Source organism: Myiozetetes cayanensis, unplaced genomic scaffold (assembly GCF_022539395.1).
Source record: "Myiozetetes cayanensis isolate MyiCay16 unplaced genomic scaffold, myiCay2020 scf1, whole genome shotgun sequence".
NCBI lineage: Eukaryota > Metazoa > Chordata > Aves > Passeriformes > Tyrannidae > Myiozetetes > Myiozetetes cayanensis.
Window position 1 is genome coordinate 6,407,550 of NW_026086604.1, and position 18,574 is coordinate 6,426,123.

At 43.4% G+C, this 18,574-nt stretch overlaps 1 protein-coding gene across 2 annotated transcripts in view; it reads left to right on the plus strand.

Annotated features, from left to right (window-relative positions):
• Positions 1-5,045, plus strand: part of ST3GAL1 (ST3 beta-galactoside alpha-2,3-sialyltransferase 1) — a 78,565-nt gene extending 73,520 nt beyond the window's left edge. For both annotated transcript variants that reach the window (XM_050317108.1, XM_050317099.1), the window contains 2 exons: positions 265-384; positions 1,891-5,045. In XM_050317108.1, coding sequence (XP_050173065.1) covers positions 265-384; positions 1,891-2,064 — 294 coding nt within the window. In that variant the 3' untranslated portion in view covers positions 2,065-5,045. The remainder of the gene's footprint in view (positions 1-264; positions 385-1,890) is intronic.
• Positions 5,046-18,574: the final 13,529 nt, after the last annotated feature.

An 18,574-nucleotide genomic window follows, 5' to 3' on the forward strand; every position in this document is an offset into this window, starting at 1 on the left:
AGGAATCACCAGGATTTACATCAGTGTAAGCAGGTGGAATATCAAGACCAAGGAAGGGTTATTCATATGTAATTGCACATGAGAAATGTTCCTGAATGCACTTTATATGGAACCTAATTTTTCCTTTTCACCTGCCCTCAAGGAATAACTATTATTGCTTTCTTACTCACTCCCCTATCCCAGCGTCCATAAGGAATAATGTGCAACCATTGCTTTTTCCCCAGGGTATTTTACTAATGAGTCTTTCACTCCAATTTTGCCTAGATCCTGGTTTACAATCCAGCTTTCATGAAATACATCTATGAAAACTGGCTCGAGCATCATGGGAGATATCCCTCCACAGGCCTCCTCTCTTTGATATTTGCTCTCCATGTATGCGATGAGGTAAAGTCTGACTGTGTTTTGGATCTGTGGATAGAAAATCAGGACATTTCAAGTGGAAGAGCCAGGAACAACCCCTGGGCACTCACTCAGCCTTTGTTTCCCCCTCTCTACCTTCTCTGCCATTTACTTCTTCAAACAAATGCAAGCTCCTCAGTAACATGCAGACACACTCAGCTGACTGATGGATTTTTTAATGTCAACAAGTGGTAAAGATGCATTTAAGATGCATTTCAGGATAATATAATTAAACATTAACAGAGATTCCACTTGGTATCAGAAGACATCTAAACATGGAGGGTGTCTGTGCCCATCTTGCTAGTGAAAGTCTCAATTATATTTTGTCCAGCTCTTAAAGGACTAAGAGACATTGTTGTTGCTCTGGTCTATTATTAAATTTGAGCTCATGGGTTTATACAGTAGGTTATAGAAAATGTCTCTGCTTCAGCAGTTCCTTGAGGAAATTCCCTTGTTTGACTGGTGTAAAGTGCTCCTAGGTCACTGGAGACTCAGCTAGTTAGAGTAAGGCCAGGTCAGCTCTACAAAATCCTGCAAGAATGGGTTTGTCAGTATGGGGGATAAAAATCACTGTACTGGCAAAATCTCTGTCCTGGACACAGATCTGCTGATGAAAGAGTTTTGGTCACCCAGGACTGTCTTGTCTTGCACCTTAGAAAAGTGGTGGAAATACTCCTAAAAATACTGGAAGAAACTGTACCGTTGTCCCAGCAGAAAGGATGGGTGCTTGGGTGGAGCCAGTTTTCTAGTGAGCAGGCACTGAACAAGGCTCTGATGTTAGCAAAAATGACTTAAAACCAACTCATATTTGGGTAGGCCCATGTGTGGGTGTTTAGGGAATTTGTGTTGTGGTTATGACCCATTCAAGTCCAGCCATGTCATCACTCTGAGTTTAAATAAAACAACTGTGATGTTTAGACTTTTACCACTAGAGGAGACAGCAGGCATAGCCATTGATAAACAAGCCTTTGTGAGAGGAAAGGTTGTAGGGGTATACAAACAAGGAACATACTGTCCATCTCTCTCTGAAGTAACTGCAAGTATCATGTAATTAAGTATGTAAGTGGGGCCAACATGGGTAATTACTTGGAAGACTAAGACCAAACCAAAATTTTTTCAACCTCTGTGGCCTTAATCAGCTAAAAAAGACATTCCCATCCCAAGCCACTGATCTCTCAAACATCACGCTTAAGGGGTAGGAATGTGGTTTTCATGTTGCTAAACAAGAATTAATGGATAGAAATTTCCTTTTCTCTTTGAGCCCAGGTACGGTGGTGTCTCAGCATAGCTTAAGATGTAACGCCCTTGATGAGGCCTTGGGCCATTACTCTGGTTGCATCGTGTCGTGCAGTAGAAGAGCTTGGCACATCACTGATGTCCTCAGGTGCTGCTGCCTATGAGTACACTGAGAGTTAAGAGAGTTTCTTCAGCGTTTCAGATGAAGACCAACTGCTTTCTGGTCTGTAACACTAGTTCTCTCTTACATCCTAGGTGAGTGTGTATGGCTTTGGAGCAGACAGCAAAGGACACTGGCATCACTACTGGGAAAACAACACTTCAGGTGGGGCTTTCCGGAAGACAGGAGTCCACGACGGGGATTTCGAGTTCAATATAACTTTGACTCTTGCCTCCATTGAAAAAATTAAATTTTTCAAGGGCAGATGACCCTGGCCACAGGGAGGAGTGGGGGCTGCAATTTCCAGCATGCAGCGGAACAAAGCTCAGTGAAGATGATCTGGGCACCAGCCAGGTTTGAAGGCGTGGACCTGCAGTGGAATCAGAGCATCTCACACTGCAGGGAACTGGGCCAAGGACCGGCCTCAACACTGCACAAGATTTCCTATCCACGAACAGCCGGGAGCCATCAATCAGCTGTGGGAATAAATTAGTCTCTGCTTAGGCTCTACGGCTTGATTCTTGAATTCCTGATGAAAGATCTGCCTGTTGCAATTAGAGGAAACCTGGGCACAGGAACTGCTGTCTGTGTGTCCGTTCTTTCCTTTGAGCAAGGCAGGAGATCCCTGAAGAAGAGTGAAAACGACTTTTGGGACCTGAGACCCACTAAGGCAGCTGTGAACATCATAGTAAGGATTACCTCAAAGAAAAGAATTCACTTCTGCTGTTGATCTTCTTTTTGAACTGTTTCTTCTGTTTTCTCTATTACTTCTGTTTCCATGCTGTATTAAGAAAAAACATGATGAAGTTGCCTGGAATAGTAAATATTTGAACCATTGCCTCATTCTGCATTGATAGTGTCTAGAAAATATGAATCAAAATGTATCTTATCTTGTAGTATTTAATATTGCTTCCTATGCAGCCATAATGATGGAGAAAACAATACTGAAAACTCCAGGAAAAAAAAAAAAGGCCTTTTTAGCCACTTATTTGTCTTGTTTGGTTATATGTAATTTTTGTTCTTTTTTTCTTTTTTTTTTCTTTTTTTTTTGTGTGTGGAAAATACTCTGTAATGCTTTTTTTATTTAATCAGTTTAAGATTGGAAAGTGGACTTTCTTCTTTAAGTCGTTTATATGTGCCTTTCATAATTGTGCAACAAATGTGATTTTTTTTTTTAAGATGACAAACCCTAAATTAAACTTTTTTATAAAAGGGGGGGGAAATCAACCAAAGTTTATCTTCTGTCTGGTACACTTTTGTAATCAAAACCAATAATAACAACTCCTATATTGCATTTGAGCAAACAAAAACCAGACTAATTTTTAAAGGTAGCTTTTACCCTTTTTTATGGGAAAATATTCAGAAGTCCCAAGGAAACTTTTCTTCTTATTTTTTTACAAATTTTAAAAAGTGTTATCTCTTTACAAGGTCTCTATTTGAAACAGAAAAATATCACAAGTTGGGATACCAACTAGTAATACAATAAGAATCGTTTGCTCTGTAGCAGCACCTACAAAGACACAGTCTATGGAAGCTGATCTTACAGCATAAGGTAGACTTCAAAATTATGTGCATCTCTGGAGGAATGAGCATATTAATGTCAGTACCTCTAGGCAGTGGAAGAAGGGAGGTTACAGCAGAGGTTTTATATCCACAAGTTTTTCCTGGAATCAATGCATTTAAGCCTCAAGGACAGATAAAGTATGAATCCAAGTTCAGGCAGTGAAGAATGGAAAACAGTGGTGTTTTCTTCCTGACTTCATGAAAACAGGACTCATGGATAATTGACCCAGTTTCAGCTCCGGTGAAGTCTGCCACAGACTTCAAGGGACTTCCAATCAGCATTGTTAAAAATTGCATATTTAATTATTAATCTATCACATTGGTTGGGGTTTATGGCAAAAGAAATCATCATCTAAATGTCTCCTCTTCCATTTACCAATTGTGGCAGGATGCCCAAGCAAATGAGTCTTTTGAGCTCAGTGAAAGCCCTTGAATCAGTGATGTGCTTCATCCAAGATTTATCCCCTTGTCTTTCTGTGGCAGTTGGTATGAGTGAGGTGCTCTCCAAGGCAGCAATACATGGCACAGTGGCATGGTCAGCTGGAATTTTGGGTCACAGCACCACTCACCAACATAAACTGCTTTACCCACGCGAGTATGAGCGCACTCTTGATTCTGGTGAGATGGTGTGCTAATACAAGCAAAACAACTTTAAGAGGAAAAAGAATACATAGAAGACCCCAGTGTTATCTTCACACTGTGGCTGGATTTTGGATCTTCAAAATACTTTTTCTTTTTTTTTCCTCATGGAAATATGTCAGGAATTCAGAAACATTCAATGCTCTTTCAGTCATTTTTAGAAAGATTTGGAAGAAAACTCGTGGTAGTTCAGTACCCATATCCCATTGATATATTTTTTAATACAATCAAAGAAAGTGGTAAAAGAAGCCAAGGTATATTCTAGTCTGTGTTGTTTTGGAAGTTTTCTTTTCCTGTTCTAATTAAATTTCCCATTTTCCCCTGAATATTCTGCCTCTAACAACACATATAAAACCTTATGGTTCATACTATTGCAGATAATTCAGTGTCTTTATCATGGAATAAGCTGCAATTCCCATTTAATTTTCTTGCCAACAGCAAGCAGTAACTGGGTACCACTGATGTCCATTTTTCAGAGTGTGAGGAGAGCTGAGAGTGGATGTCTCCAGGTGTAGGATGAGGAATAGTCTGTGCCATCAAATTTCTATTCCAGAGGAACTTCTTCTGGAGTTCTTTAGGTAGCTGACTGTGGTGCTAGATCTTTGTCTCAGTTTCTCTACAATTTTGCTGCTCTTTCAAATGCCTTTGAGACACCAACAGGTGATGCTGAGGGAAGAATTAATTTCCACTGCCATTGTTGAAGACTGTGTTCCTGCTAGAAACTTTCTGGGTTTATTTTGTTTAAAAGAACAACCAAGGGAAAAATTCAGCAACATGTCAAGGCTTCAAACTCTTGGACTGTATTTGCCGCCACTGCAAACTCTCTGAAGCACTCCTTGAGCATGTGTTATGTTTTTTACCAAAGCCAAATCTCTTGAGCACTTTTTTCCTCCCATGACCAGATTCTCATCCTATTTTTGTCTGAATACACAATCCATTATGATTTTTTTTTCTCTGATGGTGGACAGTATCAATCATTCTTTGTCATTTTATTTATTTAATTTTTCAGTATGATATGAATCAAAATAAATTTTTTATTATAATCAAATCAAGGGTGTTTCTCTCTGTACATACTTCTTTCCACAGTATTTTCATTAGCTCCTAGAATGTCCTCTGTCACATAACAGTGTAATGAAGCCCTATTTGACTTCCCTCCCGCCCATCCAGTTGGACTCAATGATCTTGGAGATCTTTTCCAACTTTTATGATTCTATTATCCCAAGGGTGACCTTGCCATGTTTCAGGCTGCTGACCATGTGGTCTTGGGCATCACACTGCTCACCTTCTGGCAGCTCTAGGCCTCTCTGGAGAAAAAAATTGGTCTCCTGAAGGATATGGGCTCTATTTAGGTAACATGCAAGAGAAATTAAGGCAAGCTCAGAAATTAGTGACTAGAGAAGAGATTCAACTTGTCTGTCTTCTCTGTGACCCACAGAGCCAGCTGAGATGCTGAGGATCCACCCCAGGTCCCTGCTTTAAGGGCCTAATTCATCTGCTGTGATCACACAAGCCCTTCAGTTATGGGTGGCCCAAATGTCCATTAGAATGCCCATGTAGGAGATGATCTCTTTGATCAGGCATCACTTCAGCAGGCCACACCACTGCATCTGCATGACCACGGCTGTACATGTGGAGACTCCACCAGAGCTATTTCTTATGAACCCCATCAATGGTTCACTTTCCCTGTGTGCCATTGCCTTTCATTGTTTAAGGGAGTGATTAGGGTAGATGGTCTAGCAGTGATACAAGTTGCCTATTGAAATGCAACCATCCTGGTTGCTTAGTGGTAAGAAACTCAAGAAGTCATCAGAGGGCAGCTCCAGAAGCTCAAGTTCAGATATGGTCACAGTAAGAGCTGCTGTGCAGTGTGACCTTCAGAGGATCAGGTTCTCAGAAGCTGCTTCATATTTTGCTTTTTAACCCAGGCTCTAGACATGCTACATCAGTGAGATATTAACCACCATTAACAGATACAACCCAGACAGAATCACACTTGTTGAAAATGAATGGGAAGCAGAGGCACAGAAGCCTGAGGAGCTGTCCCAGTCACTTCAGGTGCAGAGGAGATGTGAAGCATTTGTTCCTCTGTCATCCTCAGCAAACAAAAATAACACCAGGGAACAGCTGTCTCTTGAAAATAATTTTTCATTTTGCTTCATAACCACTCACAAGAAATGCAGCTTCCAGGTCTGAAATGATTTTGTCAGGAAAGTAATTTGCATAAAATTACAATCTGAAAAAACGCCTGAGACCAGTAACACATGCAGCAGCAGTAAGAGCAATATGCAGGCAGATGGACTGACCACAGGACTTGGACAAAGGACTTTGCTTACACCATCAAATCAAGAAAGAAAGTACCCACAGGGGAAATATATGGCTTCAGTTCATGGCGTGGGTTCCTCTGATGGCTCACAGTCAGAATAGCAATTAAACCCAACAAATGAAAAGGCAAGGGAGTCCCTTGCCATCCTTAAAAATCTGTTTTTGCCTGTCTTTCCTGCAGAATTTCAGGGAGCAGATGTCACTACATTTTGTTGTCATGGGGCAATATGAAATAAAATATGGTTCACAATGAAAATTTCTTAGGTACTTGTATGCAGAGGTAAATCTCTGTGTTTTCAGTTAAATGTTCTCCTATTACGACAGGACATTTCCCACAATAGTTATTTTTTCCATATAATCAGAGACTCCAGAGCTACACAGCAACTACAGGTGCTTCCCTATCCACCCAGACACCAGGTCAGTAAGAAAAGCATCCTAACCTGTGCCACTGATGTTGCATCCTGCAGCACCATGGTATTCCTCCAAAGATGCCCCAACCAAGCCTCCGAATCAAGTGTTCTATCAAGGAGCTCCTTAAGGCAGTTTCTCCCCATGTGGATTGTTGTGTTACCCTCCTTGCTCTCCTGGGTCTGGCCCCAAAAAGCTGCCACCACCCAGGGGAGCTGCACATTGCTCCCCAGACCCAGCCTGCTGGCTGTTTGAGTGCACTGCCCACGCTTGGGTTGTGCTTTGAAGCATGTCCAGTTTGCAGCCACATCCTGTGTTCAGCCCATGCAAATACCTGAAGGGGTTTCATATGGTAGAAAAAAGTGGAAAGAGTGATTTCATAGAATCAATCACAGAATCATAGAATGGCTTAGTTGGAAGGGATCTTCAAGATCATGTCATTCCAATCCTGCTGCCATGGGCAGGGACTCCTTCCACTAGACCAGGTGGCTCAAAGTCACATCCACTCTGGCCTTGAACACTTCCATGGTGGGGCATCCACAACTTCTGTGGGTAACCAGTTTCATAACCTCACCATCATCCTCACAGTAAATAATTTCTTCGAACCATCTAATATAAATCTCTGGTCTTTTAATTTAAAACAGTTCCCTCTTCTCCTATCACTATTTCCACTCTCCTTTAAGCACTGAAGGATTTTGTATAATCAGATATCAGGTGGGTATGTGTGAGCAAGTTCCCCAAGATGCAGATAAGCTTCTGCCAGCAGTGGTGGAATCACAGTCAAAGTCATGGGAGAGACTGATGACTGATGGTTCATCACTGGAGTCATCAAAGAGTTGGCTGCAGGGATAAATTCTGAAAGGTGACAGGCTCTGTCCTTTAAGGGCTTGATTTGAATAGGTAGGTAAGGAAATAGAAATCAACAGACATTAAGGTGAAGACAGGATACATTAAAATAAAGCCAATTGATCTCCTAGAAAACCTTTTGAAAAAAAGTAGGGTTTTACCCCTTTGTTTGGTCCATCAAAGTAGGTGGGCCAGGAGAGAATTAGGCTGGTGATGCTTTTGAGCACACATTGTGATTTGACCCCAGCCAGCAGCCAAGCACCCACACAGCCCCCTCACATCCCCCTACCACCAATCCCAGGCTCCGTACTATATGGGCTGCTAGGAAGAAACTTAACTTCATTCCAGCCAGATTAAAATAAACCCGATACTTAAAAACGCCTGTGAATTCAAAGGGTGCTAAGACCTTTCCTAAGTCTGAGAGCCGGTATTACCAACAACACCTGAGATGAACCTTTACGTCAAATTTTAAAAAACTCCCTCAGCTGCTAGTTGCTTCCAATTACTCATTCATCCCAGATAGCACTGGGTTCTGGTGAGATTACTACTCACCACTAGCAGGAATGACAGGATATCAACTGAACAAAAACAGGAGCTGCTTCAGGAGTGCAGCTGGGACACTGGTGGCATTTCAGTTCTTATTACTGTGGGAGCTGGAATAACATTTTAAACCAACACCTGGGGGGGAATGAGAAATCAATTTTATGTGGCTGTGGGGATGGTGTTTGTTTCCCTCTCCAGGTCAGCATAAGGCTGACCCACCCTGACGGTGGGTGCCATTCCACCAGTGATAGCCCTCTCTGGGGTGGCTTCGTGGGGGCCAAGGGAACTTTGCTGCTTGGCAGCAAAAGTTGGAAGTTCGGCCCACAGTACACGACTTTACAGTTTAGCAGAGAGATCTAGCAGATGCAAGTAAATGAAGCCGTAGCAAAGTTTTTATTTCCTATAATAAGCAATGGAATGGGAAACATCAGCATGCAGGCAGGCTAATGGGCCTTTGAGCAGTGAGATGTGATTAACTCATTTCAGTCAGCGCTGGGGATCTCAGCACCTCATTAGCTTTTTCATTAATGGTTACAACTAATACCTGATTAGTGTCTGTTTTGCCAGTAATGAGTTCTCCTTCTTAATGGAGACGGAGTTTTCCACTGGGTGACAGTGAAAGGGAGAGGGAAGGAGCCCGCTAATTACCGTGATAATGGGGCATCTCGCCATCACCTGTCACTGACCCAACTGCCCTCGCACACCCTGGGAATTGGCCCTGCCACACTGGCACGGGAAAACGTGCCCTGTGCCAAGTGCACTCAGTAAGCCAGAGGGAGTGGACACAATTCTAGTGCCTGAAAAGAAATCAGCCCAAGCTCCGTGACAGTAGGTGGGAGAGCCTTGGGAGGACTGCCCTCCTGCCTGGGCTAGTGGGTATCAGGGTCAACAAGTGATGTGAGATGCACAGTGAAAGGAGAAGAAACACTGGATAGAGATAGGAAGTAACGGCTGCTTTCACACGGAGTGCAGTGATTTGTTTCCTAGTAGATTTTTCTAATAGACTTTAATAATTTCCCCACTAGAGCGTGCTATTTTCCTGTTCCCATGAGTTATCCGGTGACTCCTGATGCACTCAGCTTTCTCACAGCAGTGTGTGCCACATCACGGGCTCAGAGCTTGTTCCCTCCTGGCACTACTATCTTCACAGCTGTAAGGCTTGGGATTTATTTGCTAAATCTATCCATTTTGGCCTCTGGGTAAGAACTAAACTCAGGAGCCTACAGGCCATGAAAGGGACGAGGAGGAACTAGATGAGAGAAGTCCTTCAAGGCTTCATATCCTGAGAATTCACATCATTGCTGTTATCTCTGCAGTTTCCCTTTCTAGTTTGAAAGGGGACAGCACTCCCAGCTATGGGGGAGGGAGGGGGGAGAGGGCTGTTTACTGACCCTTTAGAAATGTTCACAATTTAAAAAAAAAAAAAAGAAAGAAAGAAAGAAAGAAAACTCTTCCCTTGAAACCTAATTTCCTGACAAGGGACAAATATCTGGGGTTCCTGGCTCTGTTGCAATGCTCAAATCTTTATGGTCTGGGATGTAAAAGGCTTTAGTTATAGCGGATCAAAATGTCCTTTGTGGACCATAAAGGCAACTCAGTTGTTTCTAACAGGACTTTCATGTTATGCCACCAATATCAGCAGCTTGTACAATTTTGGATTTATTTGTTTTCAGCTGTAGTACCCAAATGTTAAATGAGGGACAGATATATTGTAAAAAACAATCAATGCTGCAAATTAATTAGCAGGGTTCAATGAAAGCAGAGGCTCTATCTGGCTGCTGACTGCCAGCAGCACATATGTTCATGCCCCAGAGTTGAGGCAGAAGGGAGCATCGCATGGGGAGCATGCCATGGTGAATGGCAGGGATCCAGGCTCCTCTCTTGGCAGATCTGCTGGGTGATCACACCAAATCTCATTGCCTGCCCACCATGGGGGAAGGTGCCCCCATCCCCAGCACTCTGGGGCACAGTGGGATCACCCATCAACCCCCACATGGTTGCAGAGCTTCCTCCCACCCATCCCATGGGCTCATGCCAGGCTTTTGACAAGCTGAGAGTCCAACAAAAGGGACCCAGTGCAGCACACTCAGCCCATATGGGAAAGTTGCACTTCCCATAGCAATGCCAGACCCTCACCCTGGCCTGGGGAAGTAAGTCCCCCTGTTTAAAACTGTGTTATTTGAACAGCTGCTACCTTCAGTTTTAAATTTCCTATCCAAATGCTTCATCAGGCTCCCGGGTATTCAATATTGTGATATTAGCTCAGTGAATAATTATTTCACTTTAGCTCTTGTGATGAATATTCCCACAGTTCACTCATTTTAAGCTGAAGAGTTTTTATTTATTATTCTTGTTCTTTGCCCACCTCAGAGATGAGTGTAAGGTCCTTCACCAAGCCTGACAACTCCTGTCTCAATGGCCAAATCCTCATGACTGACTGCGGGTGATGCAGAATTAAAGTCTGGGGCAAAATTCACCAGCCTGGCTTGCAGATTCTGCAGCTGTTGTTCCTTTGCTTCCAGTGACATTTGCTGTTTTCAATGACATGGCAGTTCATTCTTACTCTTGGCCTCTGAGTAGCAAAATCCCAGAGCAGGCAGGGAAAGGATGCGCTGAGGTTTGTAGTGTGACTTTTCCTTCTTGAGTGTACACTTATTGAGAATAATCCTGCCCTGGGTCACCTGCGTTTCAGGAGAGCTGTGATGTGTTGTGGTTACTATGCTGACCTGCATTCATAAGGGTAAGTTTTCCCAGTGCTTTCTTCATAATAATGGAAAGCACGGTGTGGCTCATCTCCCAGTCCTAGATATCCTTCCAGGAAGAACCAGCAGTTCATTCCTGTGGCTACATCACCACTGCTCACATATCATCTTCTGGACTTGGTCTCACCCACACTGCTAACAACTATTTCTCTCCATTTGACTGACCATATCTGCTTTTCTGAGCACCTGATCCTGCATCTCTTGTAGTCCTCAAGCACTGTCCCTGTGACCTAAACAAAGTTCTTACTGAAACTTATATATGTTTTCAATAAAAGTATCTGAAATAACGTAAGAGCACTGCAGCAGCACCATCAGAGTGGGATTCCTATGACACAAAGCTGAATGTTTATATTGTGTCCCCAGAGGTGGCATGAAGGGAATACTGCAGAGTGCAAAGGGTGAGCTGGCAACTGGCACTTGAGGAGGCCTATTCTGGGAGATTTTTATATATATGGATATATAAATATAAAAATAGGATATAATAAGATAGGTCAGGTTGCATTCTTGTGGCCAAGGGCACAGATGTAGCATGGAGTATGACTGTACAGCTAAACCTCAGTGTTGTAAACATACTGTCTTTTGGGAACAGCCCTTGGCTCATGCTGTGTCCCAGCTAAGCCTGGGCATACTCTCTGAGAGGATGAGAATCCATGAGCTAAAATAGTGCCAGTAAACAGACTATGGACTATCATCCTAACATGGGTGATCTCAGGTCCTAGTTAGTCCCAGCCTGCATGTGTACCCTGTGCCTTCTTTTGTACAATATGAGCAAGCAATGAATACAGGGTCAAAAAGTACTGTCTGGCTTTGATGTCCTTGTCCTTCTGTTAAGGAGATGGCTGAGACAAGTTCATTTTTATAGTATCAAATGGCAGTAGAAGTAACAATGACCATGCATTGCAGCTTGGGAAGTTCAGGCTAGAATCAGGAAAAATGCCTTTCTCAGTAGGAGGGTGAGAAGATAGCAGGTCGGCCAAGAGAAGAAATAATACCTCTGTCATTGTAGGACGGAGGACATAGCTAGAAAAAGCCAGGTCTGGTCTGATACAGCACTGTGGATTCCTGCTTGGGTTAGACACCTTCAGAGAGTCGTTTCAGCTGAAGTTTTTAGGAATCTCTAGTGAACAGAATTTTTCTGTTGATTTGCAGGGCTGGGGCTGTGGGATTATGGCAGCAGGCTTCTCTGGTTGGGGAACGACTCTGTTGAACCAGCTGACATTGCAGGGTGGTGAACAAAACAAAGATTTCTTTAAACCCATCAGTGAAGAGTCTCTGTGATCCAGGGTTTTTGGAAGAGGCTGTGTTTTGCAGGAAGGAAAGAAAGATTACTGTGCTTACAGGAACAAAGATTGGCCTCATGGCTGGTACAGAAACACTTTAGCTCTTTGTGTTTCAGGTATTCACTTCCTTTGATAACAGTGCCCTTCAGACCCTCCTCTCCTGTGCAGTCATACAGCACAGTATTACTTGGCCATGTTCTCATGGATGTAGACTAGCTCTTCCCAGAGGTCAAAGCTACATCAATTTACACCAGTCAGTAGGATTTTCCATTTTCCACTTTTTTCCAATTAAAAAAAAATCCATTTTTGTCATCACCTGAACTCTCTTTCTGAATTTAACTTTCTGGATATGGATTTATGAAAATACCATAAGCCATACCCTGTCTTCCTTTCCATCCATCTGTTTGAGCTTGTCTTTTATCATATCATATAGTGCTTAACACAGGATCTGGGCCTTGACCAGACAGTTTTGATCTGCTCAGTAGCCGTGAAAAAAAATGCCCAGCAAAACCTGTCTGCCAGTCCAACGTTATGCTGCACCTCAGCAGGTTCCTAAAACTCCTATCACTTAAACGGCATGCAGCAGCATCACAGGTTGTCACTGAAATGATAGTGACATGATGAGTCCTTCTTGCTGTGACACAAGTGTTCAGCATCTTGAGTAATGTAGTGTCTGTCCCCAGTACCAAATGTACAAACTCAGAACAAAGAAATATTCTTATCCTCAAGATACACAGGCTAGGTAAGTATATAATACATCTACTGTGCTACCATGAATAATCAAGAAATGGAATTAATGACTAGATAGTTTTAAAAATTATCTTAAACTTCATCTTATTTGTATACAGAGAGTGAGATGCATAGAAATACACATGTATTTACACAACAAAAGTCCACCTATCCTTTGACTTTTTTAACATGTTGTCCCAATCTTTTTTCTCCCCGTCCCAAATTTTTAGGAGTTCTGGAATAATTCAGAAGGTCAGATAAAAGAGTAAAAATCACCAGTTTTCACAACATAGCAAAAAGCACCTAAGCAAAGTGAAAATTTTCCCTGGGAAAAAATAATCATTTGTGAAGTCCCATTCCCTTTTGAAAGAACCCTCATCTGTGGAAGGAGGGCACAATGAGGCTGCTTTAAGCATGGGGTTAACGCATTTCACCTGCAATAATTTATTCTGTAGAGCACAGTCATTAACCCTTATCCAGGCCACCCTTCTAAAACGCACCCTGACTGGACTGTGTCATGCTCACGGTTGTAAATTCATGGATCAGACTCCCGGCGTCCGTCCCAGCTCTCAGGAAGCCCTCACCCCACAGCACTGACCCTGCTGCTGCAGGCAGTTCATACCAACCGCTCTGCTGACATCAGCCTAAAGCTGCTTATGTGAGGTTGGTCTGATCCCATGTTGGCCTGAATTCAGTCTAGGACGTGACACGTTTGAATGAGGACTGCAGGTGATGTCCACGTCATAACCCACAGAACTTTCCCTGCTGTTGCATCCACGAAACAGCACAGCTCACATCCACCCAGCTGGCTGTGTTTAGATCCACATACCAGGTGTTGCCTCGTGGGAATGGCCCTAAAAACCAGGACAGAAAGTGTGCAAGCAACCAAATATCAGGGACAACTGTGGGCAGGGTTTCAGTCTATATTTTCTTTTATTTATCACTATGGGCCCAATCTGAGCTCAAACCCAAGTCCCACCAATGCACTACTGAGCTGTGGGAAATGCCACTCTGCCAGGGGCAGGTAGAGCCACCCCCATGTTCTTTGCCATCACCATCACCATTCCTCCTTACTGCTGAACAGGTGTTGCCCGTCCCCTGCTAGATCCACTCAGAGACCAGATTTGGCATTTCTCCTTTACTAGCAAGACAGATGAAAATCAAAGCCCATACATGTTTTCTTTTCCACTAGGTGGTTGGGCTGGAACAGTGGAAAGAGATTTATGCTGAAAAACAGTTGTAGAAAGAAAAAGATGCCATGAATGCAGTCTCTACCAAAACGGGAATGGGTAAAGGAAGGGAGTTCACAGTACACAGATTAGCAAAGATTGTCTAGGTTGAAAGGTTAATTGAGGTGTGGGTCTCAATGATATATAAAGGACAGAAATGTCATTTCATGGCTTCATTCACTCTTTCCTGTGGAAAGAACTACTTCTTTTGGAAAACTGTCTGTTCATTTCATTGCACATTTAGTTGTGGAAGGACATCCCTGAACAGGCCTAGGGAATGGAGAAGGAGAGAGACATCAGGTGCCCCTATTCTACACATGATCCCATTCCCAGTTAAGTCCATGGCTGAGACCAGCCTGCCATCAGGAGGTGACAGGTCCAACATCCCCTCCCCTTCATCTCCAGTGTGGTCAGCTCAGAGGGGAGCAGCCATCGACAGGTCGTGCTGAGTCAGCCCTTCACTCCACCTGATTTAGGGTTGTTACTGACCTTGGTGAGACAGGAGGGAGTGAACTGAAAAGCTGGAAAGCCTCCTATTCCATTCCTCATCCCCTGCTCCATGCAATAGCCTCAGGAAAGGCTCTGGCTCATCAGTTTGTTATTGATCCACATCACAGCAGTTGTAATTGCAGAGATGGAAATCACAATTTAGAGCAGTGGGAACAGCGTAACCTGTGGTAGTTTCCAGAAGAGGCACATCTCACATGAAGGAGTGGGCAGAGGTGGTCTAGAGACTGTGTGGTCAAGAGTAGTATAATTGTTCTCTGATTTCCACTTTTCAAACCATGCCTGGACAGAGGCCACCCCATTTTCCTCAACCCACACCTCATTGCATATGTGTCCCACCCCATTTCTCCTGACCTGAAGAGAAACATCGCTTGAACTCCTAAGGATTGTTCAAAAGCCTGGAAGGCAGAACTGAGCATCTCTGAGAGCCACATATCTTTTGGACAAGAAGATCCTGCTCGTGCAAGAAGACATCCACAAGCAGCACATTCCACTAACCCTGAGGTGATCTAGGTAGTCTATGTGTCCTTCTGCTTCGTGCTGGATAAGAAAGCTCAGAATTCTAAGATCCTCTATTTTAAGGGATAAATATGCAGGCTTTAAGTCAGAACAGTTTTTCTGAAGATCTCTATGGTTAAAGCTAAAAAAACCAGGTTTTCACACAGCAGTCTTACTGAAAAAAAAGAAAAAAAATGTTTTACAGAAGCTGGTAGAGCTCCAAGCAACTGATGCTTAGTTTTTAACCCTTCCCACCTAATTAGAACCAGAGCTTGTGCAAGACAGCGGGAGTGTAACGTAACTGTGGGCAGGGAAGGAGGGGATGTGAAAAGAGAGAGTGAGATCTGTCTGTTGCAACGGCCAAGAGATGCCAGACTGGTTCTCCCATTTTGTGTTGCAAGGAAGAGTCTGTGCAGCTGCATAACCACATCACTGGACACAAGAGCAAATAGCAGCAACTACCGTTTTTGAAGACCCCATCTGTTTTGGCTTTTTTTCCCTGGTAAATCCATACTTGTGCCAGAGCTGCTCTGGATTGGCTGTCCCACACAGCTATAGGAACCAGCAATAACCAACAAACATAATTAACAGATTAGACTGACCTGCTTCTGGCAGAGAAACCTCTCCAGTTCTTTGTGGCCTTCTCAACAGAAGAGTAGGCAAGGACATTTGACATATATACAGCTTAATTTATTCTCTCCCTGACCTGCATTTTGGTCCTAATTCTAGTCTCTTCTCTGGTAACAGCTAATGAAATCCCAGTGTGGGCTTGTTCTGATTTTCTCACCCCTCTCCTTGCTCCCATTTCTGATTTCTGAGATGTCCTGAAAATAATTCTGTTAGCAGGAAAATAAACAGGACATTACTCTTGATGGTATTCAATTGTATTTTCTCTTTCCCTGATGTCAGCCCCTGGTAGAGGGGGGTAAAGAGGAACTCAGAGCTATCGGAGAAGCTTTTCTGGCACAGATGAGGAACCCGCACTCTGCCAAACCCTTTGCTATTGTTCAGCGTGCACCCTGCTGTTTGTTTGGGACCTGGAAAATAGAGCCTTACTGTGAAATTTTAAGTGAAAATGATTAAAGCCTAGCATTGCAAAGGCAGGTCAAGCAGCAGAATGAGCTGGTCCAGCAAATGGCCATTTTTGCCTTCAGTGACAGCTGCTGATGACAAACAAGAATTTGGATTTTTTAATGGCTATTGTTATTTTTGGCTTAGCGATGAGTGGTTTTATAAGAGACTGAGCAGAAGTAAGACAGAACACAAACCAGGCTTGCATCTTTTCAGGCTCATTTCACAGGGCAGCCTTTATCCCCAAGGACATAGCTAGGCCCTCCTTGGCTGAGCTCACCACGGTCTAGCATCCACTCCCAGCCTGTCAGGCCCCTGACTTCCACCACTGCTAGACATCCTGTTCATCCAGCAATCCTGTGTCCATCTGTGCTGAGGGTGCTCAGTTCTTCTGCTTCTTTCTTCAAATTTACCTCCTCTGAGTGAAACAGAAATTGTGGTGTTGCAGGATCAGTTCCCTTACAGTGCAACTTTGCTTAAGCAGAAGTTGTGTTAGTTAAAAACACAGTTATTAAACTCTGGAAGAACTTCCTCTGCACCACAGAGCAAGGCTGTCCCATCTCAGTGTCACACATCTTCAGGAGTTTCCTCACACCCTGTAAGGGCTCAGGATGCTCCAGTCAGTCAGGATACGGAAAAGCCAACTTCTGAGGAGACTCAGCTGAACCCCTGATGACAGTGAGTATTGCCACCTCACTTCTCAGACTTTCCTCCAGATGGCAAACAGCATGTGCTCAGTTAAACCGAGTGACAGGCTGCAATAACAAGTGAATACATCAGGAGTGACAGTGAGGGAGAGATATTGCTTGAGGCGACACTCCAGACTGAATGGAGTTGGTTGGAAGCAGGAGGGCAAACAAGACACTGCAGGTGGAAGAAGACATTTGAAATCACCCTTTTCTTCCTCACAGTGAGCATCAGCCCGTTTTCCATCCTGCCAAGCATGTTGCATTGCTTTTACTCTGATTGCTCCTGAAATGTCTTAAGTCTCCACATTCCCTTCCCCCCCCAGATTTTTCCCTCAGAGCATAAGCTTGGCCATAGAGGGACAGACCAAAGGCTCAGCTGCCCCAGCATCACATCTGCAGTGGACATCCTGGAGCAAATGCCTGAGAATGTGGAAAAACAGCAAGTAAATTATTCCTTCTATTCTCTCTCAGCTTCTGGCAGTTGACACACTAAAGAAGGGGTTACACCTCAATCCGTTCTGTCCTTCATGGATTTCTCTTGCTGTTTTGACTCACATTGTAAAGCTCTGCAGGCACTGAAAAGGCCTGAACTTTTTCTATCAAGAGAGGGCAGTGCTGTTCTCACTGTCACATCCCAGGGACACCTGTGCCAAGGAGAGATAAAGTGCACTATGAGTTATTAAAGTGGCACAGTTCTGTGTTTTGGTCTCCTAGTAAACCAACCGAAGAACTGCTGGGGTTACAAAAGTCAGGAGTTAATCGGTAACTCAGATGTTTATCAATTGCATGTTTAACTATTTTTTTTCCTCCGTTGCAATACCTGCTGGTTGGGGTTATTCTGCCTTCATTTAATGAGTAACTCCTGGGAAGGGGATTAAATACACCTGTTCTCTTAACATATTGGGACTTTTGGTGGTGGCCACGTAAGCAGCTGTATCCCAAATTTATTAACACATAGAAAGGAAAATTCAAGTGTTCCTAGAGAAAAAAGAGTTGAGTCCCTTCAGTACAGACCAGTCTGTTCCACTGTCTAGTCTGGCACGTTCCCAGTTCAGTGCTGGTTTGCAGGCATCCATCTCCATGCACACTCCAGTATGACTTTGCCCCTTATATGTCCTCCCAACATCTCCTGTTGTCCTTTCCTTTCCATCTGGTCACACAGAACCACAGAAACTTATGGAGCAGAGAGATATCCAGAGGTTTTGTGGCTCATTATCTTCCCTCTGCTCTTTGTCAGTGCTTCCATTTACTGGGACAGGAGCAAGGAGGTGAAAAATTTTGTTGTAGAGTGAATTTGGTGCTTTCCATAGAGGAGGACCTGTTGTTGCCAGTTTTGCTACTACAAAAAGGTGTGAAGGGTGTAAATCAAGAACTCTTCCTGCTCATATGTAACCTGAAGCAATGTGGTCCGGGAGCACTGCGATGGTAAATCAGCTGAGCATGAAGGTTTTTAACATCTATAAAAGTGTTTTAAGGCATAATATTACACTAAGCAATATTATGCATTTCTTATGCAATTCTTCCTGAAGAATGGGCTGATCTCTCCATGCCTCTTCCCACTCTATCACTCTGATTCCTTCTTGTGTTTCATTTCTCCCCAAGTCCTCACTGTGCTTGGCTGCTTTTCTCTCTCTTTCTTTCTTCAAAATACAGATTTTAAAGCAACTGTTTAAAAGTTCACAGTGTCAAAGCT